This window comes from Lepisosteus oculatus, chromosome 6 (genome assembly GCF_040954835.1).
Source record: "Lepisosteus oculatus isolate fLepOcu1 chromosome 6, fLepOcu1.hap2, whole genome shotgun sequence".
Classification (NCBI taxonomy): domain Eukaryota; kingdom Metazoa; phylum Chordata; class Actinopteri; order Semionotiformes; family Lepisosteidae; genus Lepisosteus; species Lepisosteus oculatus.
In genome coordinates this window covers 38,358,411-38,385,972 of record NC_090701.1, presented here as the reverse complement: position 1 = coordinate 38,385,972, position 27,562 = coordinate 38,358,411, and the positions used below count along the sequence as shown (strand labels likewise).

At 35.8% G+C, this 27,562-nt stretch overlaps 1 protein-coding gene across 4 annotated transcripts; it reads left to right on the top strand.

The window, feature by feature from the left end:
- Positions 1–35: 35 nt before the first annotated feature.
- LOC102686183 (cAMP-responsive element modulator) lies at positions 36–27,562 on the top strand. Of its 4 annotated transcripts, none has more exons than XM_006642873.3 (8): positions 36–360; positions 7,004–7,130; positions 8,343–8,489; positions 10,441–10,538; positions 11,121–11,263; positions 12,382–12,570; positions 25,874–26,030; positions 26,979–27,562. In XM_006642873.3, the coding sequence occupies exons 2-8, from the start codon at positions 7,008–7,010 to the stop codon at positions 27,121–27,123; spliced, it is 1,002 nt and encodes a 333-aa protein (XP_006642936.1). In that variant the 5' UTR covers positions 36–360; positions 7,004–7,007; the 3' UTR covers positions 27,124–27,562. The 4 variants fall into 4 exon arrangements, with proteins under 4 accessions (XP_006642936.1, XP_015194416.1, XP_015194417.1 ...); XM_015338930.2 differs by having other exon boundaries at positions 38–360; positions 27,402–27,562; XM_015338931.2 differs by lacking the exons at positions 36–360; positions 7,004–7,130; positions 8,343–8,489; ... (1 more) ...; positions 11,121–11,263; positions 12,382–12,570 and adding an exon at positions 19,179–19,284.

Here is a 27,562-nt window from a genome sequence, read left to right as displayed (position 1 = left end):
GCCCGATTTGAATCGCCCGCCTCGCGCGCAGAACGCAGCCCGAGGCTGTCCGCAGCGACGCGGCCAGAAACGCCGGAGCTCGCCGCCTCCTTGTAACCCTCTTTTTAGCACCGCATTTGCAGGCCGACTTCTGTACTTTGTCCCTCCCACCCGCTCGTCTGCTGTAATCCCGCCCCTGAGTGGGTTGATTTTTTTTTTCCCCCCGTAGATCTTCGTGTTTTGTCAGAGGCGCCGAGGACCTCGCCGACATTTTACACAGCTCAGCAGCATCAGAGCTGACGTGGCGGCTACGTGTGCAGCGGCTCAGGCCATCCACTCCTACCGTAATCAGTGACGAGTCCCACTACGTAAAAAACATCGGTAAGTTATTACAGGCACTGCAAACAAGTGGAGGCTTTGAAGGGGGGGAAAGAAAGGAAAGACAGGGAGAAGTTGCTTGCTGACGACTTGGTCGTGGGTACTCTGGTGACAGCAGCACAGCCTCCTTAGCAAAGACACCGCTTCTCGCCTTTAGCTCTGGTTTCCGATACACAACTATGCTGGTTGCATTAAAAAAAGTAGATGTCCTTAATGATCTCAGAGTTTAGTGCAAATAATAACGTTAGCAGCCGACGGACGTAATTGGAGCGATGAAAGGTTCAACGTCATTTACAAGTTGTAACTTTTGTTTTTTTTTAAGTGTAAAGTTGCCAAGTTAATTATTACAGGAGTAACTCGGGACACTGTGCGTGGTTAATTAGATGACTAGTTTTAATTGTGAAGTAACTGAATTAAAATTTATGAGGGATCGTTGTGCATTTCGGATATTGTACAAGGGAACAATTCCTTTCGCAGCGAAAGGGTGGAAATGTTATCGGTCACGCCTAGACAGCTTTATCAAAACTTCTCTGTATTTAGTGCAATGTTTCTTTTCACTTCAGTGTTTCGACAGCGGGGTGTACTGGAAAGCGGCGTTCTAAGAAATGACCTAGTCTGCGCGAATTGGCTTCCAGGTTTTAATTAAAATGAATCTGCTTAGTAGTTCTTTAACAGTTCTCGTTTTTAGTAACTTGCAGCACTTTCTTTGCGCAATTGACTTTTCTTTTTTTTTGGCACTTCTATGTGACTGCGTGGTTCCTTCACATCGGATATCTGGCCACAGCTAAAACCCTGCTAGGTCTTGAATAAAAAGAAACGTGACGTGACGGGGATCTCATGTGTCTTAGTCAATAAGCTCAGGATCGCTAGACAGCAGTGCTCGCTGCGTGTGGGGGGAGAGAGGAGGGGGACTTGAACCGAAAATAGTAATTAGAAATACAGTTCCGAGGCTCTGTGCCGTCAATCAGATGGATATCCAAATATCTTCCGACTTATTGTTATAAAACCCAATTAAAAATAACTTCAAGTGTACTGAAATGCCGCCGAAGACGTTTATAGTTTCTGTGTGGCAGTGTATGTGCGAATGCAGAGTTTATTTAATGTTTTAACTTCGCATATAACGTTTAGATATGTGCATTCAATTATTCATTATTTCATTTATATTTTTCGCGCAACGTCACGATTTTAGGTTTTCATTGCAAATGATTGACTTATAGGTATCTTTGGCGGGAAAGATTTTTTAAAAAAAAATCGAAACCGATTAAGTCAGTTTTTCGGGTTACAATGCGACCTGATAAGTTAAAAAAAATCCGCTGTTGGATGTGTTATTTTAATTTAAATATTTTCATTTAAAATGGCGTCCGTTGCTGAGCAGGAAGGTTCTAGAAATGGCGCAGAACCTGTCTCCTCCCTTCTGTCCAAAAACCGACAACGCCCTGCTCACAGCATTGTTTTTTTCTAATGGTTGTTTTTCTACTGCCTGTGGAGGAGGGTAGCAAAACCGCTTGCGTTAAACATGAACGTAATTCAGTTATGATTTAGCAATAATTGTATTAAGCTAAACACACTGAATAATAGGTTTAACCGTGAGTTTTTTTTGACCAACTGAACCCAATTACCCGAGTTCAGTTCAATTATCTAATTATTTATATGCCATTATATATTATAGCGAGGTTTTGCTTTTTATAAAGTGGTGTTTGCAACACTCGGTTTTGCTAAGATTGCTAAAATAAGCATGAATTAAACGTGAATTGTATTAAAATATTTTTTAATAATTAACTGTGATTAATTACTGTGATTGGCTTGTGTGGTGAGGATGGTCGTTTAAAATGTACAAGAAACCAAGCATATTTGTTTAAGAAAACTCAGTTTCCTCAAACATGGTATTATATTTTGACTGCTTGTGTCAGCCCAGGAGTGTAACTGCAATGTAGCTAAATCCCTTCAGGCATGGAAATTTGTTAAGGCAACAGTACATCTTTTCAGGTTTCTAGTCTCTAGTCTGGTCTGAACCAGTAGAATATTTTAAAAGTTTAACCTAGTGAGTTTCTGCTTGGAAACACCCAAAACATTTTAGAGAAGTTGCAATTTATACAGTCTGAACTGTGAGAAACAGATGTTTTAGAAATATACATTCATAATAGTATAGGTTAGGAATTTAGGAAGAAAGTTATAACAAATTATCTTCAGTGTACTGTATGAAGTGTGCTGTTGGTAACTTCAAGTATGTTACACTGGTGGAAAAAATAATATTGGTCTGCAATTTCTGAAATAGAAAAAAAAACATTTTTAAAACAATTTGATGCGCACAAAAGGTATAACCAAAGGACAACATTTTGATGTGTTTTGTATTTAAAGCATAGGTAAGATGTTATAAAGATAAACTCTCTCACACAGACCTCAAAAGTATTTGACCTTTAGCTCTCACTAACCTCCAAATTTGATACCTAAAGTATTCTGCCTTGCTGTTATATTTCCGCTGCCACTGCAACCATGTGTGAGTAAAAGGAGCAATATCCTTTGCTTTGTCACTTATTGGAATGCCTAGCTACAGTGTATTGTCTAACCTTTTGCATGTTACTGTTAATACAGAGCCATGAAATATAAACTACATTTTACAGTCTGCTTCTTAGTTGTGTATTGTTAGTCTTGTGTAGTTGTCAACAAATTTACATATTTTCTTCTGGCCTTAAAATAAAAATTATTCATTAAAAATGGTTGTTTTCAGTTCTTTTCATCATTGTTCATTCAAAATATATATTTTGAAGAAGATACGGTATAATGTTCTCTCAATGTACATAAGGTGTCTTTGGTGGAGGTTTCCAATATGTCACAAATTCTTAAAGAACTGTCCAGGAATCTTCTAATATTTCAGTCTCCTTTTTAGTATTTTTAATGTTTATTTTTATTAAAACCTCGAAACCTAGTTCTTTATAAGTCCCTGCTTTAAATCATATACATTCTTCAAATCTGAATATAAAACATTTATTGGTCACAATGACCTGATAAAACGACAGAAAAGGTAAATATGGAGAGTTGGGTAAGAAAATGAAGAGGGGAGCCGCAAGTCTGTAGTAATAGAAATAATTAGGGCTGTATGTGAAGGATTGCAACACCTTTTATTTTGAACTTAAAAGGACTGAGGCTTTGAGTGTTTGAAAATGGTTTACATAATTTGTCCGTTTTGAAAACATTTGAAAGTTCCAATTCTGTACACCTCTATCCTTATTAATGGAATAAGACATCCTTTAAAATGCGTAGAATTTAATGATCATGTTTTAAATTCTAAATGGAATTATAATGCAAGGTGGTGTATCCCCATTTGTGAGGGGTACACATATGTGTGCTGTTTTACAAAGTCAAACTTTCTTGCAGTTAGTCATTTATTTTCTATTTAACATGCATCATATGATTAAATATACAGCAACAGCAAAAAAATTGGTTTCAGATACAGTAAATGTTCTTGGCCAAGAAATTGAGTGCTTGCATGTCGTTAAAATCTTAGTGATTAGTTTTACAGAATTATGTTTGAGCAATGTCTCTTATGAGGCCATTGTATCGCCCTCCTGTATTTTCTGAGTTAATATAACATTGATGCTTTAATAACGTGAGAATTTAATAGGGACAGGGTATTATGAAAGGACAACATATGAGTCTAGAAATGGGGCTTATTCCAAAACTGAAAGATAGGGGTAAAAAAGTATGATTAAAACATTTGATTATATGACTAATATACATTTTAATTGATTGTGCTGGCCGTATACAGTATATGCCAACTTGGAGCACTTGTCATTAAAACTTTATAGGCAGAAACAATATTTTTCTAAGCACTATGTAAGTTGTTGAGTGAATTATTATTATTAGGCTTCTAACACTGTAATTGTATCTTTTTTTTTCTAACTTTCACTTCTTTGATGGTTGAATGCTCTGATGTTTATTATCTCCAGACAAAGTATTTAATATTTTTTTCTATAATGAAATGTTGGGCAGATCCATCAAAATGCTATGACCAATGTATTATGTAAACATTTCAAAATCAAAATGGCAGCTTTAAAATCTATTAGAATTTATCCCAAATTCAAGCACCAATACAATGGGGAAAGTCTAATTCAAAATGGTTACTTGAGCATTTCAGAGCTTGATCAGGATTGGAATGAGGGACTGAAGGATAAGGTGAAGGAACACAATTTAAATGAAGCTTTTCATTCTATAACAATATGTTTAAAAAACTCAGCAAAAAAGGAATAAAGTAGATTTTGGATAGTCCCTTTAGAATCTAATTTTGTCCTTTGTGCAGTTCTACTTGGCTTCTTTATCTGCTTGACTGTTCTCAAGCCTGTTTTATTAAGAGATATATTGCACACACTGTAGCGTGCTTCCCTGCTAGTTATCTTTGAGCCTTCCAGAAGAGCCTGCATCCTTCCTTCAGTTTGGTCCTGCCCACATGTTCAAACAAGGTGAGTTCTGGCTCTTCCCCATTTAAGGTTATAGAACTTCCAAAATGTGGGTTTCAGACCATTCCAAAATCAAAGAGTAATTGCTTGTTAACTTGAATAATTTACTATTTATCCGTCCATTTTCTAACCATTGTATCCAATATGGGGTCACTGGGAAACTGGACCCTATCCTGGCAAACAACAGGCACAAGTCAGGTTACACCCTGGACGGGACACAAGTCCATCGCAGGGCACACACACGTACACAAACGCATATACATTCACACCAGGGCCAGTTTTCTCAGAAGCTGGTTAACCTAATGGTATGTCTGGACAGTGGGAGGACCCCGGCTCACTTGTTGGAAGCCCATGTGAACACAAGGAAAACATACAAACCATGCAGATAGGACCCCAGGAATTGTATCCTGGGCCCCCGTGCTACAAGGTAGCAATGCTTACCACTGCGCAATGGTCCCACCTCAATAATGTACAAGTGAATTCCAATAAAAAGACTTCAGAGAACTATTTGACACAACATTACAATAAAAAAAATACAAAATTGTAAAACAATTACAAAGCCAAATAGGATCATGTAAATCAAAAGAACCATCTACAAGTTTTTTTTTACAGAAAGACAAAAACTGTTCCCTGTATAGAATATAGTACATATTAGTATTGCTGTCTGGATGGTATATCTGTGTAGTTGCTAGTGATGAGTTGGAAAAAGAGTAACGGTAGTTTTCATATGTTGAGTTTTTGTTAGCAAAAACTTTTCCAGCCCCAGGGACCATTAAAGTTGTGAGGAAGACTAATGGGACTGAAAGGATTTCCTCTGGGAAGCCACTTTTGTTTCATTTCAAGGGAGATAGTACTAGATAAATCAGCTCACTAGCTACTGTCTTCTCAATTTTGACCTATTTTCAAAAATAGTTGAGTTTATTGTCAATATGTGGCAACCATTTTTCCTGGTCAAATGCAATTCAGATTGTCAACAGTTATGTTCCTACTGTACATAAATCAAGATTGTTGCTTGACACACTTGTGCAGTTTCATACATTTTCTGGTCAGGAATTAGTTCCATTCTTCTTTTTCGAGGTTTTCTTTTAAAAATAGATGCTCTCTATTAAATTTAAATTATCTTAAATGGCTTAATCATACTAACTTTTAGATGGTTTCAGGCAGGAAGAATAAAAATTAATTTAAGCAAGCAAATGTTATCTTAAACTGCTGATGTTTTGGGCTATATTCTGAGGCTGCCATTATGATGCTTGAAACCATTAAGAAGTAATATACCTCCCAGAAAATCTCATTTAAAAGCTTAAGTTAAAATGCAGTCAAAACATCTTAAAGAGGGCAATTGTTTCAGTGATTAAGGTAATGACATAGACTTATTTATTTAAACCCTTTTGGACAAAAGGAAGTTGTTCCCACTTAAACCTGTGATTCAGTGTTCTTAGGAGTAGAAAACAACATCTGGCAATAAATTCATTAAGCAATTATGTTTACTGTTTAACCATTACAGTTTTGTAATTCAGAATTCATCATCAAAAGAGAACAGTTTTCTTTCAAATTATTGCAACTTAATAGGACTAAATCCCGCAGGCACATTTGTGCTTAAAATTTTGAATGGAACTGATTCTTGTTCTTTTATGTACAGTATTGCTGTTTTTATTGTTGCCTCTCTTCAGAGGAATACTGCATACCTCAGAATTCTTCTGCATACCTTCAGAAATGTCCTCACATTTTGTTTATTGTTCAGTGAATGTTTCAAGAGATATCATGTGGTGATGAAAATACTTTTCAAGCTGAAGTTTTGTATTTTGTATGAAACATGAGTCAGTTTGCTACCAGACGTCCTTGGGTACATAATTCCCTGAAGAATTTTAAAAGTTCTGCCCCTGCAGATAATGTTCTAGACTTAAATGTTAAAATGAAACTAGTACAGGTGTAATATTATTTATTGAATCATTTAAGAATGTTTGTTTTAATCCTTTTTAAGTTTTGCTTTCTACAGTGTTACATATTGGTAAATGTCTGGCTACAACAATACCTTCCTAAGGATCTTGCATGCCTGATCAGTCATGTTGATGAAAAGCTCATTCATTTTGAATAAATGGGAATAAAAAAAAAATGTTTAGGATGTACTTAATGTTCAAAGTAGTTCAGATTTAGAAGAGATAAGAAAATGTTATTTTTTGTGTTCCTTTTAGTCCAATGACCATGGAAACTGTGGTTGACTCTCAGCAGGATGGAAGTGTAAATGACTCTGTATCCGATGGCGAGGGTGTTCAAATCAAGAACCGATCCACCCAATCTCCAATCTCTACCATTGGACAGGTAAAAAATACAAATTAATACACTTTTAAGACATATAGCAGTAAAGCTTTATTTACCTTCTGAATTCCATGCAGTGTATATAAAAAAGTTCATTGTCTGCTTTGTTCATTGTAAACTAGCCTTTTCAGACTTGTATGGTTTAAATTTTAAATGTAAACATATGCTATGGAAAACTGGAGACTACTTTATTATTAACAGGAAACTATGAAATTATAAGAATAACAGAAACATGGCTACCAACACGCTATTTTCCCAGTCCTGCATAAGGAAAAGAGGGATGTTATTCCTAGCCCCCCAGCTAGGATGTTTCAGCTCTTGCATTGCATACAGATTGGGGAACTGAAGACGTGGTAGCAATAATAAAAGAGTGGACACTGTATGCGTGTTATATGTTACAGGTTTTGGAAATCATACAGCTAAATTAGAAAAATCAGTCAAAATCAATGGCATAAAAAAAAAACAGCATTAAAAATGATTCCTGATCTTAGGGAACATTTAAGTCCTTTACAGTTGTGTACACTGTGATGCAGTGTAAAAGATTTGGAAGTTTCCACCAGGCCATTGTTTGTTCTCGTGTTGAATAACAATATTCCAGCAGTATTTAACAGATGGTTTTTATGTTTTTTATGGAACCAAATCAGCCGACTTGGTTCGACTATTTGAAGAAAGTCTCCAGGAGGCTCCTAGTATAACAAAGGCTAGAAAAATTCCTGGCTGAAGATAGTTTTGTCCAAGCGTATTATGCAATGTTAAGAAGATAGGCACTAACTGAACAAACTTGGAAAGTGGGAGGAAACTAGGACACCTGGAGAAAAACTATGTGCACATGGGGAAAATACTCCACACAGAAGGCGTCCAAGTCGCAAGAACCATCTGCTGTGAGCTAACTGCCTTGCTGCTTTGACAGTCATTTTTAAAGAGCACTTCTGTTGTGATTGTGAAACAGCTGAAGTGGCAAGAGCTAAGAAGCACCGCTGAGGATCTTTGCTGATAATAGAAATTAAAAGACATTTAAATACATCCATTACAAGATATTTTGGCCAATTAGTGAATTAATGTAAGATATTAAAGAAAAGCAGACATTTAAAACATTTGGAAATATATACACCAATGGTGTTTAGGTTTAAAGTGATTCTGTTTTAGAAGAAAACTGAACTTCATTATAAAATGACTAGGTAACAAAACATTTTTGGTTGTTATTTTTTGGTCCAGGCTACAGTCACAAGCAGTGGAGTGACAGGAGTGTCTTCGTCTGTAACTGTGGTTCAGTTACCCAGTGGTCAAACAGTTCAGGTTCATGGAGTTATCCAAGCACCACAGCCCTCTGTAATTCAGTCACCACAAATACAGACTGTTCAGGTAAGCTACTAACAGAAAAATAGTTACAAAGTTCTAACTCACTTCTCTTAACTATTACCAAATTATGAAGTTGTTGATTGAAAGTTCCTCTTTTTAGGATTTCATCTTTTACTAATGATAGATATTAGGATTTTCAAAACTGTGTCTGTGTCTAATAAACAGAATCACTTTTCTCTGGATAATTCAAGTCAAAATCTGTCATTTTCTGGGATTTAAAAGTAGTAGATTACTACACAAATGAACCCCAGATAGTGTAGAAGTAGTTTCAGTGGAATAATTGAACTGATCTGAGTCACCTGTTTTACAGTTGGGCATGTCTTAATGGGATCTGTGGATTTAGGATTTAAGCTAATCAGTTTAACCTTCAGAAATCTAGGATTTGTTTTGTTCTCTGAATGCCAACTATTTACTGTAAACAATTTTCAGTATTTTACACAAAACAACATTACATACTTATTTATATGTCTTCTTTCAAATCTTCAGGTCTTTACAAGCCTTTCACATCTTCAAGAACCATACTAACAGCTTGCTGTGGCTTTCCTTTTTCATTTTAAATGTTTACAGATATATAATCTTAAGCGGACTTATCTCTTGCTTCATGAAGAGTAAGTTTCTGGCCATCATAGCCTTCCATGTTAGATTATATATAATGTATTCCTTATTTGCAAGATTAAAGATGAATTCAAAAATTAAAACATAAAGAATGTTGGCCATTACCAAAATGTGCATAAAACAAAAAAAATATATACTGCACATGATATATATGTACATATTATTAGGAAACAAATTAAAAAACTATATTTCATAAGCCTCACTATATTTTAGTTTAAAAAGAAGCTGTAATGTATCTATTTTATTCTTTACACTTCTTGGAACAATACTCCACATGGAAGTATTTTTAGATTAGGTTTTATACCAAGTTTAAAGTAATCAAAAGTTAGTTGACGCTAAGCTATACTTAATGGCTAAAACCCATAGAGGTAATAATGTGTTCACCCTGTTTTTGAGACACTCCATTACAAAACCCTATAGTTATTTTATGGTTAACTTGATTTCTCTAGCCCTTTTCATTGGGCCTTTCACTGAGTGGGTTCGAGGCTTGAATTTGGAGTTACATCAGCATGCAGTCTTTGATGGAACATGAGGAGGCAAATTCTACACCGAGAATGATGTGATGTTGTGATTTTCTTATTTTGTTCAGCTTTTCAGCTTGGAATGAACCTCAACTTTCAAGTTGAATTGTAAAAAAATATTTCTGTTAATTATGCAATTTTAAAGTTCCGTGTTATTTGTATGATGGTGTTGAAGAAAGTTGTAAGGACATTTTATAGAAATTAAGAGATTATTCTCTCACCTCACACAAGAACCCCAGAACCCCACCAAAACTTTGAATATTTTTCTAGTCATGTAGATATATGTACTGTATATTTAGATACTGTACATACTGTATGTAATATGTTTTCAAGAAGTCAATAGAACATTACAATTAGCAATTTCTCTTCTAATCACATTACAAATGGTAATTATCCTTTATTTTATTTTACTTTGGTCAGTTTTGAGAAAAAGGAAACAGCCAATGAGAGAATCGCTTTTGTAATGCAAACCAATGAGACATCAGTAATCATCATAGAATATATATAATTTATGTGTTCATTTCATTTTAAGGGGAAACCGGAAAGCCTGTCTTCATTTGTCCTGGAGTTTATGGAGCAATTTAAGGACAATGACAATTTAAGGAATACTATTTCTATAGTTTCTAATGTAACATTTAATACTTTTAAAGATGCCAAGGAACAAATAAAAGGTTTATTCCATGCTGAAAAGAGAAGAAAGGAAACACAACGTTTCGGCTCTGGAGCCTTCTTGGGGTTTATAGATGCCTGTTATTAGGGTAAATTTAAATATGGAATGTTAGTTTTTATGACTTAATCATACTTGTACACTTTTTCAGGTAGCGGCAATAGCAGAATCCGATGATGGAGAAACAACAGAAGGTGTCACAGACTCACAAAAAAGGAGAGAACTTCTTTCCAGGCGACCATCTTACAGGTGGGAAAGACCTTTTAATGTTCTGCCCATAATCAAGCAATGCAATTAATACGTGAAAAGTGTAAAATGACCATATCCCTCAGTCATCTTGAAGCCTGACTTTGGAGGGTTGCAGTCCTAAAACTAAAAGTGTGGAAACATTTAAGGGTTTTGGTAGCCTACTGAGCCTAGAAGGTGCTTCTCAGCCATGTGGAGCTGATACACCCAGGTTTCATATAAGAAAACTCTATAGATGAGATTTGTGTATTTGTCACTAGCAGCTAAACAAACCTGACAGGCTGAATGGCTTCCTGTTGTTCATAAGCTTATGTTTTTCTGATGACCTTGAATAATTATATTGGATTGATTCAGTTAAAAAACAAGACACTGAGACTCTCAGGGGTAGCATTTGCAGCCTTTATTCTTTATAAAATTTAGATTAAGCTCCTACCTTTGTTAAAGGAACATTTTTTTGATAAAGGCCAGAGACACTGAGAAACAAATAAAAACACATTCAACCCCTCTGTGTGCTCCTGTATGGTTTTTACTTGTCTGTTTTAAGGTATTTCCACAATGGAATAATCTAATTATTCTTTTTCCCAGAAAAATCCTTAATGAATTATCATCTGATTCACCGGCTGTTCCAAAAATTGAAGAAGAGAAGTCTGAAGAGGAGGGAACACCTTCAAATGTTGTACCTCAACCAGTGCCAACTTCTATCTATCAGACCAGCACTGGTCAATACAGTACGTCCCAGCTATGATAAGTAATGATAATAGTACATAACAAAATTCAGTTTAGTGTAATTTCATTGAGTTTGACACAGTCTGGGTAATTCTTTGCTGTATAGTAGTAGGTTTTATGCACAGTGTCATTGAGTAGTTTGCACAAGAGTGAGAATTCATCAGCATCCATAGCCAGGATATTTGGAATTGTTCAAAGTTTTAGTAATAGAAACTTAATTTGCCTATGGATGCACTCACTCAGAGTGCAGGTTGACCATTTAATTCAGACATTGCTGGTGCTGAAAAGGGCTATAATATTACCTGATTGCGTCCAAGATTCTCCAAGTGATGGCACACAGTTGGGTCTGCACTGCTGGGTTTTTGTGGGCTTAAGAAGTCGTTCTCAGTCCTGGACCTGCTGGTCCTAATTTGATTCATTGTCATTCCTACCTGTGTCTGTTCATCAGAAACTGTTAAGAGCTTTTTAGTCAGATTAATAGAACACATTCTTAATTAGCAACTGAGGAGATATTGCATAAAGATGTATTCCTTCAGATACTGAAGGAATAATATACTTGAGCTAGAGTAGTTCTGAAATAAAATGCTGAGTGCAGAAACAAAAGTTTAAATAAGCAAGCATATCAAGTACAAGCACCAATTAGCACTGGTAATACAGGCCCAAATGGATTGGAAAACAACAGACAGTGTCTCAAGACAGGGTTTAAAAGCAGTTGGCTAGTCGATCAAGAAATTTCTTGTTTGCACACAGCAGTGACTCATGGGGCTTGAAAGTCACCCATCAACTTGCAGCAATTTCAGTGAGAGAACTGGTGCCCCCCCATTCAGCACTTACTCCCCTAAAAGGCACTGTGAAGCTTTCAATGTGTCAAATGATGAATAGCTCATTTTGGAGTAGGACGAGTTGCACCAGAAAGTCAAATTTGATTTGGTGCAAACACCAATTATATAACCACCATATTCCATCAAAATATAATAAGTAAACACTAACAGTTTGAAAAATCTGCCCATTGGTTAAAGCTCTGTCAGATTAATCATGAGGTCAATCAAGTGTTTTTTTTTCTCAATAGTTTTGCATTACTAAAAAGGAGATGGTTCTTAATCTGTTTTTTTTTTTTCAGTTGCTATTGCCCAAGGGGGACCAATCCATATTGCCAGTCCAGGAAGCGATGGCATCCAGGGACTACAGACTTTGACTATGACAAATTCAGGAACGCCACAACCTGGTGCTACTATTGTGCAGTATGCCACACAGTCAGGGGATGGAACCCAGCAGTTTTTTGTGCCAGGCAGTCCACTGGTTGTTCAAGGTATGCAGACTGCTTAAACTTTTTTGCTTTATCCCAGCTATTAATAACTAAGCCTGTGTTATCTCCTTAGGTATATCTGTACAGTAACCATCATTTTTAGATCTACAGTATATACGGTAATTTTAATAGAAGAGGCACACCAGGAGACTGCTGTAAATTGTTTCTATGAAAAACATTGCTAAAGTTTTTTATTATATATTTTTAAGGTTAAATGTAATTCTAACTACTGATTAATAGAAAGCTCAAACAAATGTTTAGTATTGTAGTATTGTTTAGTAATGTTGCGTTTTTTACAGTTACTTTTGTGGAATATATACTGAGCAGCATTAAAATGCAAGAATTGAGTACTGGAACATATATTTGCTATTATTATTAATTGTTATTGTACTGTAAGTGTCACAATAAGAAAGTATATTTTAAAAAATAGTATATTTATTTTAAATATACAAGTATAGCATGTTTTAGTGTTTGCTGCAGTTACAGTATATACAGCAGGACAGTAGTGTAGAAGGAAGTAGTTAAAAGTACAGGAAATTGAGTTACAACTGCAACATTAATGTATGTTTTTAGAATAAATAATTTATGGAAAGCGTATTAGTATTAGGACTAATACACCTAATTCTATCTGAATTTTAAAAAATATCCTTGAAGCCCTTTTGAAATATTAAAATGATTATAATTTATATTTATAAAATTACTCTATCTTGTTCATGTTTAATTGTGTTGTACTGTATTTAGTTTATTTCTGTCTGTTATCGTTAGTTTCAGATCTTGCAGGATCAAAGATAAAAACGGTGTCATTGTGGTTTGTCCTTGTGAGAACTTGTTACATTTAAAGAGATTCGTAATATTTCACTTGCTGAAAAGAAGACTGAAACCAGAACCCCCTCAAAACAAACAGCAACTGAAAATAGCCGCAGCAAAGGCTTGAAAAGCAGCTCAAAAGAACAAACCAAGAGTTTGGTGATATCAATGGGTCACAGGCTTAATGTAGTAATTGCATGCAAAGGCTTTGCAACCAAATACTAAGTTTTATACTACTTTAATTGAAGCTAATTTTCCAGTACTTATGCTCACCTAAAAAGGAGGAATGAAACACAAAAATTGGTATTGTTCTAGAACAGTGGTTCTCAAACGGTGTCCTAAGGGTTCCGCAGGACGCCCACAGGGTTTCCATGAGCTCTCACTTCGGCTACAAGAAAAATAAAAATTTACTATCAATAAAAAAGGTGAGTTAGGATGGCTTTGCATGGCTCCAAGAAGTCAGGAAAATTAGGCATATCTTCTGAAACATCATCTTCAAATTCACTCTCTGAAAACATTTCTGTACTTTTGCTGCTGGAGCCAGAAGGTACCTCAAAGGTGTTGAAATTTCTTCTTCCATCTGCGCTTCTATCTTGTTTGGAGATAAAAATCTCAAAAATCTCAAAATCTCTCGCAATGAGAGAATACAGCATGTTACTAGGTAGTAGGATCGCTTAGAAATTAATGCAACCACGAAGGGAAAAAGAAAAAATGTGCAAAACAGTAAAAAAACTTGGAGACTTCATGTCACAAGAATATGAGAAGTTCATTGACCTGATTACATACTCTTCCTTACAGCTTTTATTGAAGTGCAGTTGGCATAGTTTTGGTGCAGCACCAAAAACGAATATCCAGTATTATTAGAGAAATAAGAAACACTTTCTGTTCTTCTCCCGTTTGTGACCACCTGTGTGAAACCGGATTTTCGTCTTACGTGTCCACAAAAACGAAGTATCGCAACAGACTGGATGCAGAGTCAAACATGAGACTACAACTCGCATCCATAACTCCAAATATAAAAAAAAAAATTGTATAAGTAAGAGGCAAACTCGCTCAGCATACTGAGATTGTTCTGTTTCTGTTGGTTTGAAGTAAATGTTGATTAAAAATGATCAGTACTCTTTTTAAAAAAACCTCATGTATTGTCGTCTCACTGTGTTTTACTTAGTCATTTTGCTACCAACTTTTCCTATTCGCACCTGGTTAGACCACAGAAAATGTCATCTGGTTCTATGAATCTATTAGTTTTTTTTCCTTTGTTAACGATGTACAAAATTCCATCCACCTTCTGGTTTTCTTCTAACTTGGTCGAACTGGTGGTTAGAACTTTGATTCTTTCATTCTCAATGAGTATTCCAGTGATTAAGCTTTATTGAACCGTAGGGGTGCTAATCGTAAACAGGTTATCATGTGATTAATCCATCCATTATCACTTCCGCTTTTCCTGGTGAGGGTTGCAGTGAAGCCGGAGCAAACCTGGTAAGCAACGAGCGCAAGGCAGGGTACACCCTGGACAGGGCGCCACTCCAGCGGAGAGCAAGTGCAAGCCAATCATACATGGGGACAATTTCGAGGCCACAGTAAGGGCTTAGGGGGGAAATTTGGCCCAGACATTGGAATAACTCGCTTATCTTCTCTAAAAATGCCCGGGAAACTTTAATGATCACTCAGAGTCAGGAACTCGGTTTAACGTCTCATTCAAAAGGCAGCGCCCACTACAGTATAGTGTCCCTGCCACTATACTGGGGCATTAGGACCCCCCCCCTGCTGGTCCCACTAACACCTCTTCCAGCAGCAACCTCATGTTTCCCAGGAGGTCTCCCATCCAGGTACTGACCAGGCTCAGCCATGCATAGTTTCAGTGGTTGCCAGTTGTGAGTTGCAGGGTGAGGTGGCTGCTAGTCTCATGTGATCCGCGACATTAGCTTCGACAGATAAAGGGTTCCGTCATCGAAAAACTTTGAGAACCACCATTCTAGAACATTACAGCATATGCATGCAGAAATATACAGAAATAAAAGGTGATATTTTGTACTTTTGCCTTATACTCATCTTAACATTTCAAACTTACATTGCTTGATTATACAGCAAAACTAGCTATTTTGATTTCACTGTTCTAATACTTATGGAAGGCACTATATTTCAGTCTTGAGAGAAGATTTAATCATATTTTGTGAACAGGCATAAAAGTCAGTTTATGACTTTCATTTTTTTTTCATTTTTATTTGTTATTAATAACACTTGACTCAAACTGAAATAATGGGTCACACTTCAATTTAGGTCTCTGGTTCTGAACAGTGAGCATTACAGTGTTACTTATGATGTGTCAGAGGGTTAACTACAATGCATATACAATACATATCTCTAATACAAATAAATATCTCTAACCATTTGAAGTTGCTTATTATCTTATTTGTTATTCAACTATATATTTTTAATTGATATGGTTTTAGAACCATTTGTGACCCATAAAGTATTATCAAAGTGCTATTAAGTAATCACATCAACTGTACCATCTCATTTGTGCATTTATTTTTCTTTCTGCCCAAACTTTGTTTTCAGAAACGAAATTTTTATCCAACAATCGTTTTCAACAACAGCTCCGTGGTTTCTTCCTCTGACCCTGCTCTCGTTTCTGTAAACAGGCTTCCGTACCGTGAATGAAGGAAATGATAAGCACAATGGCTAGAAGTGCTAAAGATGCAAAGTGACTAAATTCAGCACTTTCTTCTGCAAAACAGCATTACAAATCTTTTCAGACTGTAAAAATGTATATTACCTAACCTTTAAGAAAATAATGAATCCCACAAAGATTTAAAAACAGAGTAAGCCATTGAGCTCATCTTGCGTGTTTGGTTGTTTGCAGCTAATTAATCTGAGCATCCGATTCACCCCTTTCATCAAATAAGGGTATCAGCTTCAGCAACATTGCTGGGTAGCTTGTTGGAGATTCCCACAACCCGTTGTGCAACAAAATGCCTCCTATTCTCGGTTTTAAATGCATTTTCCCATAGTTTCCACTTGCGTCCTCTGGTATGTGTTACAGTTTTGATTCGGAAAATTGGATTTGCTTTGTGTAGTAAATACTCTAGAGGACTTTAATTACTTGAACCAAGCTTTCACATAATTTTCTGTGGTCAAAGCAAAACAAAAATATAAACTCTTTTAAGCCCAGGAATGTATCTGGTTGCTCCCATCTGACCTGATTCCAGAGTAGAAATATCCTTTATACTACATGGTGCCAAAATGTGTACACAATATTCTGAATGGGGTCTTCCTAGCACATTGTACAATAATAAAATAGAATTTCTTGATTTCAATTTTTTTAGTCTTATATCCTAACATTGTCTTTTTATTCCTCAGCCATTTTCTTTTAAATGCCTTTATTGTATGCAGTACCTTCTAGCTCAGTGATGCCCTATATTTACACCTTTAGTTTGTTTTTGCTACCTGCATGTAATACTCTTAACTTGTTTACATTAAACGTCAGCTGTAAGGTCTTTGCACAGGCTTGAATACTATCTAAATCTTAATCTTTCATTTACAAAAAAACATCCGTCACATGTTTTTCAGGCTTATGATCAACCTCTTTTCTCAAGGAGTTTTTAATGCCAAAGTTCTGCTGTATCATTTTGTATTCAGTGTGTAGTAATCAAACATAAAATATTGTCATTTCTTAAATTAGTGATTATGCAGGAAAGTGATATTTTTTTTTAGATTCTAATTAAGTTTTTAAATACAGGAGTTCATATTTATGTGTAATCAATCATGGTGATTGATACAGATTGTTCATCTGAAAATGGAGGAGTGTCTTGGGATCTTACCCCAGCCTCCATCCTCTTTCTAGTCTTATAACCTGTTCAGCTATTGAGCTATTGAGCGCGGCAGTCCTGAGCTGCTTATTTTCATCTCATTTCACTGACAAGTGCACAGTAGGGGGTCACTGAGGATTTTTCCCTCTTTAATTCCTGTGCATTGGTTTCTTTATTTAGAGTAGCATTTAAGTTTTAATTTAATCATTTTACTTTACATTAGGTAAAGGGGATATGTGCACCTTTGGTTTGTATGAAATATGCTTTTATTATTGATAAAACATTCATATTTCTCTCTGTCCTAGAACCTGTTGCAGATTTGTGATTTTAACAACTTGACTGAAAACTATAAGGTTTCAAAAATGAACATAATATCTTCAAAACCAATATTAAAACTCGTAAATAATAAATTAACTCCATGAGTGCCATCATGAGGGAGAGGCAGTCATTGTCAAAGGTGAAAGATTAATCATCATTAGCCAAATGTAACTGCTAGTTATATAATATGTAGGTTTTGTGACTAATTTAGGCTTCTGGTAAATATTTTTTTTGCTGTCTGCAGTTAAGACAGTATGTAATGTACTTAGTTTCTTGCTTTTTACAAAAATTGTCTTAGAGAAAAAAAACAAAAATGTATGCAAATGTTAAGCAAATGTTCATATTAATGTACTTTTATGATGTCTGCTTAACTTTATAATATGCTTTTAAGTAATATAATTACATTTAATGCATTTTGAGTTATTGGGGTATGGTTATGTATTGTAATATTTACATTTTCTTTCACTGTTGAAGATTAATAACCCTTTATGATTTTTTTTTCCATTTCATCTGACCACTTCTGATCATCTACAACTGATAGTTTTCTAAGGCAGCTAAAGTTAGTTGTGCCCAGTGCTCTGCTTTTCACACGTAAAAAAAAGCTCGTAGCTGTGAACTTTGCAGCCACACACAGGAGAGAATAAGAGAGTGTTGGCAGATGCCTCTGGCCCATCCACTTTCAGTCATCTTTAAACATGTCAAACAGATCAGAGGTTCAGCACCAACCTAAGAGAGGCACATCCCTCCCTGCCAGACCTGGAGGCCACAGGGGTCACTGTGTTGCTTAGAGCCAAGACAGCCCTTGCAGACTAATCCCACCCTGCCTTCTGTGGCACTCAGCATACACACATAACCCATGACCCATGGCTTGAACCTGTGATTGTAGCGCTCAGCTTGCATTTCGGCAGGTATCTTTACTGCTTGAGCCACTTGGGAGGTAATTTCATTTATAGTTGCAATTTCAAATTGCTGTTTTCAGTGGACTGTATTGTCTGCTGTCTTCTCCTTGTATCAAAAGTGCATTTCCTTAGTTTGCTTGTTGGGGATGGGACATTGGTACTCATTGAAATTACATCAAAATATCATATTAATTTTCTCAGAAAAACTGTGGCAGAAATAATAAGAGTATGTGCGCACACCCATTTTTATTAAAAAGTGTATTAAGATTTGTTACCATGGAAATATATATTTTTTTAGTTTCTTAGAAAGTATTACATTTCTTAGCTGCTGTTAAAGCCATAAGGTAACAGATGTTAGACCACCAATGAACCTTGGACTCTGCCCCCTTTTAAGACATTTTATACAAATGCATTTTACAACATATTCTTGGAACACCAGTGGCTATTCATTCCTTTTTGTCTTATAGTTTAGAATAAAATTATTTTATTAGCTATGTTTTCTCAGTTTATTTTTCAATCTTACAGCTTTGAATGTTTGCTTACTGTAATTACATGTTGAGTTCATTCAGAATCTTGAGGTCACAGCAGTGTTTATATAAAATATTTAATTCTGCATAATAGTGCTCATTTAAACCTTGCACTTGTCTTTAACAGCAAAAACAAACAGTTGAACTAAGTGCAGGGGGATGTCTCAAGTGACAAACCATGCTTATTGACTTGAGGAGGCCAGTGATGTCATTGTGATGTCAATGCCCTTAATTGTAATCCTACACATAGTTGCTGATTGGGGTTCATTTCATGTAGAAGGCAGAAGGAGAGGGTTTCTCTTGGATTAATAAAAAGAAAAGATATGGCTGTAACTGGAGATGAGACTGAGTCAGGTAATACTAACTTTTATATATGCTACAAAGCTTTAAAAATGCTCCTCTTATATTTTTATGTAAGACACAAGGTTTCATTTAGTGTTAAACTATCTTTATATTTTTTATCATTTAATTTTAATAACATTTAGAATTCTTATTAATACCACTCATAAGGTTTTTAATGCATTTAATTGAGATGAAAGCAATTTAATGATCCATTTTAGAAGTGCAATCTGATTTAAAACTTACCCAAACTTGCAAATGTTTGTCCTGTTTTTTTTCCCATGTTTATCTTTAAACTACTCATCTGTATGTGTTTTTTGCCTCCTGGATGTTTTTGCTAAAAGACAGTTGTGAAGGCAACAATTGTCGGTGCTTGTTAAATTATCAGAGTTTCTCTCGTAAGCTGTAATTTTTACTTGAAACGTCTAAACTAACAATTGGTAAATAGGTTGGATAGATCTTTAGCGCTTCCCAGTCTGTTCAGTTCCTGTCTTGCTGACTCTGAGACGGCTGAATGCTCAGCCCATTCAATTTACTGTTGCTGACGTCACCAGGTTTCCTGGAATCAGATCTCGGCAGGGAAATGTAAATGTTAAATAGCAAATAAGATGTACATTGACGTCAGTTCAGAGTCATGCTGTGATTAGAGGCAGTTCCTTTTGCAGGAACAAGACTTTGCCAATTTAATCATTGGGGTTACGTAATTTGCAGCTCTGTCTGAACCGGTGAAGGTTTAAACGAACAAGCCATGGTATTGTCTGCAAAAAATAAACAGCAACAGTTTCTAATAAATCCAGCTGAAATGTTTACTTGCTTTTGTCACTGTTTGTATACATTTCGTCAATAGCTGTCAGGTGTATCAGATTAATACGATTTTTCAATTAATATTTTTCGTAATACATCAGCCTAATAATAATGTGAAATATATGGCATAGCGTGACACTTTTCCTGTGTGTTATACTGTACATACTAGAATATAAAAATGCAGTGCTCTTTATGGATGTATGTTTATATAAGACTGTAGTTGTTTAAAAAGGAATACATAACTTGGGACTGACATGATTTAGGAAGATGTGAATTAAATCAATTAACTCAGAAACTCTATTGTTTTTAATAATTTTTAAATTAAGACGTTCACGACTGAAATTGTAGAAAACATTGTTGTGTTTGACTCACCTAAATTATTTAGTTTTCTAGACGTTTACTGTGCAAATACGCACCGAGAAAAAACGTAAGTCAATTTTAATGATACCCGTCAGTTTCTGCGTAAGAAACGTAGCCGGTGTGGAGCAAGGTGGTACTGTTACGCAATACTTTAACTTAAAGGTATTTAACGCTGTTTACTGGAAATAGTTTACTGTTTACTGATATACATTTGGCTGTCTGTACGCATTACAGAATATTAGCTTTTCTTAAGGATACGTGCGTTTCCAATTTATTCCTTCAGCATGTCTTTCAGCTTAAATCCTGAACCGTAACAGCATGGGCGACACACAACGTTTTTTTCGGAGGGAGGGGGAACCTGCCCGCCTCAGTCTGTTCCCCTCACGAAAACACACCTCCTTTCATAAGCGTGTGATATGGTTTTCTACTTATTCCACCATAAATGATAAAAATTAAATACATTACTAATAATGCATTTCTAAGATCTTCAAGGATGCAAGCATCCAAAGAAAAAAATGTACAGTACACAATCACAAGCACAATAGCAATAGATCTTGCTTTTATTTTCCATCACTGTCGATTTTTCCAAGAAAGTCATTAAATGTTCATTTCTCTGTGCTAACTCTGATGGAATCCCAATAGAGTTTGGACTAGACTATCCTGGAAAGCATACACACATTAAATTAAGCCTCCAGACAGTAAGTGTCATCTATGTGAAACTTGCACGCAATTCTAAAAATGTTTTGAGACTGACAGGAATAATGCAGGCAGTTGCCAGGCTCGTTTGGAAGTGAAAACAATTGTACTCTAAAACATTAAACTTACAGCAGTGTGGTTATCTTCCTTGTTATTGTTTGTTACCACATCTAAAACACAGGGCTGAAATAAGAGCTACTCAGTTTCCTATGATTATACTATAATAAGCAATGCAGGGAGTGAAGTGTGAGGTGGAGTTTTCATACAGTAGTTGTTGTCAGTCCTGATGTAAGGATCGATCTCTTTCTGCTGATTTACTAGCTAGCCCTTAAATAGCTAGCTCTTAAATATCGGTGGTAAGTGGTGCCTGTAAATGATCACCTTGCTTGTTTAAAGTTAATAATGCAGTCATGCCGTGGTATGTAAAATACTCTAGTATGGTTCATTATTATCAACAACTTTACCGTACAAACCTTAATTCTGTCTCCTCCACTCAATAATTAATCATTTGTTTCCGTAATTATAACTTTTTAATATAGCACCATCCATGGTACATTATCTAAAGGTCTTGTGCAATAAAACAGTCAAACAAAACCAAAAAATATGGAAATTAAAACAGTAAAAGAAACAGAATTAAAAGCTTTCAACACAGGATTTGAAAGTGCTGACTGACATGCAAAATCTGACATGAGTCTGGAGATCATTCCACACTGTAGGAGCACAACACAACAGTAAGTGTGGTTTCCTAGTATTTCGAGGCTTATATTGGGAACTAAAAGAAGAATAGAGTTCAAAGTTTGCACATGAGATGTATACTTTTAGGAAGTTAACAATCAAGTTGTCAGGGGCCAATTCATTCAAACCCTTATATGTTAACAGTAGTATTTTGAGTTTTATTTTGAATTTCATTTGTGATTAAAAGCTCTTAATAGGTGACCATTTTTGATGATCAGACACAGGTGGGGTTAACTGTATCAGACACTCCCACAGTGAGTCATTGTTTCTCCTTCAGTTTAAGTTAAGTCAGCACTGAAAGTACATGGTGAAATAAATTTTGTGCCAGTTGTTTAAATTGTTGCAAAATATGCAGGCTACAAAACAAGAAACTGGTGTTTTTTGTAAATAGTGTATAACCATGCAAGTTTGGTAATATGCCTGCATAAGGTAGAGGTTAATGTCTAAAAAGCCCTTCTTAACCATATGTTAGGAGAATATACTAATGTTGATTTATTAAATTAATATTTCATACAGGTATTAACCAAGGAAGAAATCCTGTCTTGGGTTCAGGAAGGAAACAGTCCTCTCTGATCTTAATCCTAACTTCAGAACATTGCTAGTTTCTAGTTCCTTTAATCTATTTTCGGTTATATGCAAACTGTTTCAAATCGTACAAGTCATATTTTACGGCATATTTTTCTAAATATACTGTACAACTCCATTAGACTACTATAAGCTGTTCATGATATCATGTAATGATCTACATAGAAAAACATATGGTGTCATTATCTTCTCGGAATGTAAACATCTTTCCACTTGGCTTAATTTCAAATGGAATAGCAAGATGGATTAAAATCCATGGGGTGTTTCACTTAATTTATATATTTGTTGCTCTCTTTTTTTCCCAGATGTGAACTCAAAAGATTTTCCTTCTTTTAGTAACTTGTGTAAAATAGACTTGTATCAAGTTAAACAGCATTTGTGTTCTTGGCCTGGTAATACAGTCATAACCAGGCAGTAAGCTTAATAATGGAACAGAAATTAATATTTACATCGTAAATAGTGTTTCACAGTTTATACAAGTATTTACAGATCTGTGAGTTTCCAGAGCCATGCATGCTTATAAACAACACCAGAAATTCCCAAATTCCCATATTTCCCAAACAGAAACCTCTTAATAAAGTGCAGTTTTTATGTCCTAAAATACAAAGAAAATAATCAAAACTTAATCACTCTCTATAAAACAGATGCTAACAAAATGGGAAATTAGTTCTTTGTCCTAAATTGTACATCCCTAACCAGACACGTCTTTAAACTTGTGTATTCCATAATAAGGAAATCGGTGTTTCCAGTCTTTTAGAATGTGATTTCCACAATTAGGACATCAGTATGTCCATTAATAATACAGGAAGTTTTTTTCTTAAGCCTAGAGTGCACTACTCTTTCAATGCTGGACTGGTTCTGGTTTCTTAGTCTATTGAAGGAACAAAAACACCACATCGGATGTTCACCAAATACTGATGTTCAAAGATTCCTGTACTACCACTGTTGGCCATGTTGAACTGTCGTGAGGACCTAGGACAGCTACTGTATGCAAACTCTTCACAACACCCATTGTATCATCCATTTAGCAAGCATTTCTTGAGAAGTTTAAGCCGTCCGCTCACCACCAAACCATTATACAGTATGTATTTTTTTCTTATTGCACTTGACATGCTAGTGTTCAGTTTAAACTTGGTTCTGCAGTTGTATTTTTAACCTTGCTGAAGATTCAACAGTAAAAAAATCTCTTTGACTCTAGCTGATTTGTTCAGGGTACCTTCTGACCATTGTAGGTTGGTTCAATTTTGATTTTCATTTTTTTTAATTAAATAGTAGTTTAGTAACTTTGCCTTAAACGTGGTTTGCAGTATTATGCATAAAATCTGAATAACTTTGATAATTAAACATGATGAGAATGATGAGCATGACAAACAGTTAGATTAGCTTAATTGAAAAACAAACCAATGAGACAATGCAGATTCTTTGAGTAATTTAAGATGATGTTTTCTAGGTGTTTTTGTCACGTCGATTTAATCTGTGCAGGTCACAGCTATTTTTCATAAATAACACTTCAGAAGTTTTCCTGTGTTCATGTAATTTCTAGAACTGTATTGATTGATCGTTACGTATTGTGAGCTGACTTGATGAAAATGTTTTTGGGAAAGGACAAAAATTACATCTTATGATTTATTTATGTGCAACAGCATTTTATACCATTGACGTCCTCAGGAAGCCAAATATATACGAAACACTTAACAGCATAAAGCTGATCTACAAAATGGAGTTTTATTTTTTGTTTTATTTGTGTATGAAAAAATCTGCATTCTTGTGAAAACAATGTATTTTATAATTGACCTTTTTCTTAACATTATTCTGAACAAAGAATAGTTTTCTTACTGTTTTGTTGTGTTTTTGAAATTGACATGCATCTTACATAACTAGAGTATAAAACCGAGACGCTTTGGGAATGCAGAATTAGAATTAACGTCTAATAGTAGGCTTACTCATTACCTCCTGAATGTGACTAAAAGCATGACAACACTGGGTTTAAAAAATGCTTATGGACCTGAATGTGGAAAGGTGACGTCTGCATGCATAAAACACTGTTTACAGCACAGTTTTGCTCCATTACTAGAAACATCTGCTACTGCATATTTGACTGATTTCTCATTCATTTACTTGAGGTGTACCATTGCTGAATGAGACACAGATGCAGGATTAATCAGAAAACGATAGTGACGTTGAAAAAGCTAATTGACCCGGGGACCTATTGTCATTTCTTGAAAGAAACTGCAGTATCATTTTCAACCTATCTAAATAGATTGTTCCACACCCCCACAGCGCTTTGTGTTGATCAATTCCTCATGTTCTTAACTTTCACTTAACTGCCATGCAGTTTCATTTCCTCTGGTTCATGTTGTACTATTCTGCAGAAGTACATGCCTCGGAGGAATTTGAATATTTGAATCTAGTCTCTAGATCCAATTCCTTTAGCCTCAATTAATATTTTGTTTGCCTTTTGTATTGCTTCCCCACATTGCCTGGAAGATGTCAGCATAAACACCTAAGTTATAGATTTTTAAGTAGCTTTTACAAGATCAGTGTTTTCTATTTTCTATTTTCATATTATATTTTAAATTTTCATATTTTATTTTTTACTTTATTTGCATGTCTACAAAACATAACCTATGGTGTTTCATGTACTTGTCACTACAGTGACTGAATAGCACTGGACTGCACAAATGTGGTTTGCTTATCAAAATTGTTGATACTTTTCTTGATATTAGCAAAGAACTGTGTTTTTCAATTAATCACTTCCTGAATTTTATTTGGTAATGGTGGAATTAGTCTGTGGATAAACCAAATTAGAGTCACTGAGGTACATGAAACATTTTTGTGTGTCTGTTATTGTGAATGGTTGCAACATTGTTTTGATCACATTGTTAGACCTATGCTCCCAGTGGTCAAGATCCTGTACTGTGGGCAATCTTCCAGCACAGGGTAGATATGTACAGTCAATCTGATCCTGTTGTTGTTTAGGGACATTCCAATGGTTTACGTGCCAGTCTGCTATGTAAACATAATAAGCAGGTGTAGATCACCTACATGAAGATATTGATTTGAATATTGTGTCATCGCTGCAATGTGACTTAATTTTTTACAAGAAACCTCTTTGTATTCTATTGAATAATCTTAAGATTTCTTTGCTGATGTTTATACTGAAACTGGGTTTCCATGTCCGAATTGTTACTTTATGGTCTGTTTGCTATGATGGGCTTGTAATCTAAATAGGTGTCTCACAATTAATTCACTTGGTTGCAAGTGATTTGTTGGTGGACTTTAAGATTCAGTTGAAAAAGTCCAGGTTTTGACATCTGAAGAAGCCCCCACAGCCGAAACGTTATGTGTCTTTTCTTTTCCTTTCAGCCTGAAATAAACCTTTACCTGTTCTTTTATAAAATTCAGTCTCCGATTTTTGTCTCAGCTGCCACCGGTGATATGCCAACCTACCAGATCAGGACACCCACATCAAGTTTGCCACAGGGGGTTGTAATGGCAGCTTCCCCTGGCTCTCTGCAAGGCCCACAGCAGCTTGCTGAGGAGGCAACACGGAAGAGGGAACTCAGACTAATGAAAAACAGGTATGTGTATCAAAACCTTCCGATCGATGCCGGAGAATCTGGCAAGGCTCAGTCGTTTTTATTTAAATGTTAATCAGTACCAAAAGAATAGTCTTTTATAATGTTTTGCCTAATGTATAATGTTATAGAAAATGCACAATTGTCATATAAACATACAGTGTCACTATATTTTGTGTTTCTCATGACACGTGCGCACATTCAAGATTCAGAAAAGTTGTATTTGTATAAACAAATCATCACAATAGTCACATCGGTGCATGAAACTGATGAAGCTTTAAGAGACCGAGGATGGTTTCTGCTGTCGCAATGCTTTCTGATTGCTTGCTATTAGCCATGCTTGTTATACATCCTTTGTTTACTTACCATGGCTTGGGCTGTTGAACTTCCCGGTCTCCTCTGATGCTTTTTTTGGTTGGCTGCTTCCTGTTTGCAATCATGTAAATCTGTGTTGGCTAGGTGTGGATGTATTGTTGCATGCAGTCTCCCATATGCCCTTGGATTCACCCTTTTTCTTGCTTTGCATCCAAGCATGCTTTAGTTTTTAGTACATATGGTTACTTACGACCGGGGCCTCTGACTTGGCTTTCTATTTCTTTTCTGATTTACAAATTGGTTTTATTTAATTGACTTGGATTGATTGATTCGACTTAAAACGATGCTCTCTTATGATGTTATTTCAGCTTCCAGTCTCTCCAAAGAGTTGTACGTGTTGTTGATCACTTGTCCTTGAGTTTTTTAGATGTCTTGACCCTTTGTGTTGTATGGCCAGCATTATGCCTTATGTGTCCAGCAGTTGACTTCTATAGCTTCTAAAGGTGGATGCTGTTTCGAAGCGGAGCGTGAAATCAAGCTGCCAAAGTGGCGTAATGTGTCGATGGCTTGCTTATTTTGCTTGTCGATGCTTTTCAATTCACTTTTTATGGAAGGTATTTGTTGTGTTGGTTCCAGGGAGGCTGCTCGGGAGTGCCGCAGGAAGAAGAAAGAATACGTCAAATGTCTTGAAAATCGTGTGGCTGTGCTAGAAAATCAAAACAAGACTCTCATTGAGGAACTTAAAGCTCTCAAAGACCTTTATTGCCATAAAACAGAATAACTACCGGCTTGGTTGTGGAACCAAAAGACTATAAAAGGCATGAGAGGGTGTGATTTTACAGACTGCTGTAAAGATTTGGGGGCAAAAAACACGTTTTTCATATTGTGCTCCATGTCTGCTTCTGGCTTATTATTTTTAAGAACTCTTGAGTTTTGTTTCAAAGTTTTGGAAAACAATCATTCATGTTTGCAATGAGAATAACGTACAGCACTTTTTCCCGCAGAGTTATTTAGCATGTGAATATCGCGTGTTGCCCCTGTCGTTTCTGCTCTTTGCAGGATGTCTGCTAGAGAATGTCGTCGTCGGAAGAAGGAATATATAAGCTGTCTGGAGAGTCGCCTTGCGATACTTGAAGTCCAGAACAAGAAGTTAACAGAAGATCTTCAAAACCTGAAAGACATCTACAATGGACAATCAAATTAAATGTGCCCTCAAGGAA

Excerpts from the sequence above, each read along its gene's own strand:
- LOC102686183 (XM_006642873.3), top strand. The coding sequence starts at position 7,008 with ATGACCATGGAAACTGTGGTTGACTCTCAGCAGGATGGAAGTGTAAAT. Across the intron at positions 7,131-8,342 it reads CAATCTCTACCATTGGACAG|GCTACAGTCACAAGCAGTGG; the intron begins GTAAAAAATACA and ends TTTTTGGTCCAG. Across the intron at positions 26,031-26,978 it reads CTCAGACTAATGAAAAACAG|GGAGGCTGCTCGGGAGTGCC; the intron begins GTATGTGTATCA and ends TGTTGGTTCCAG.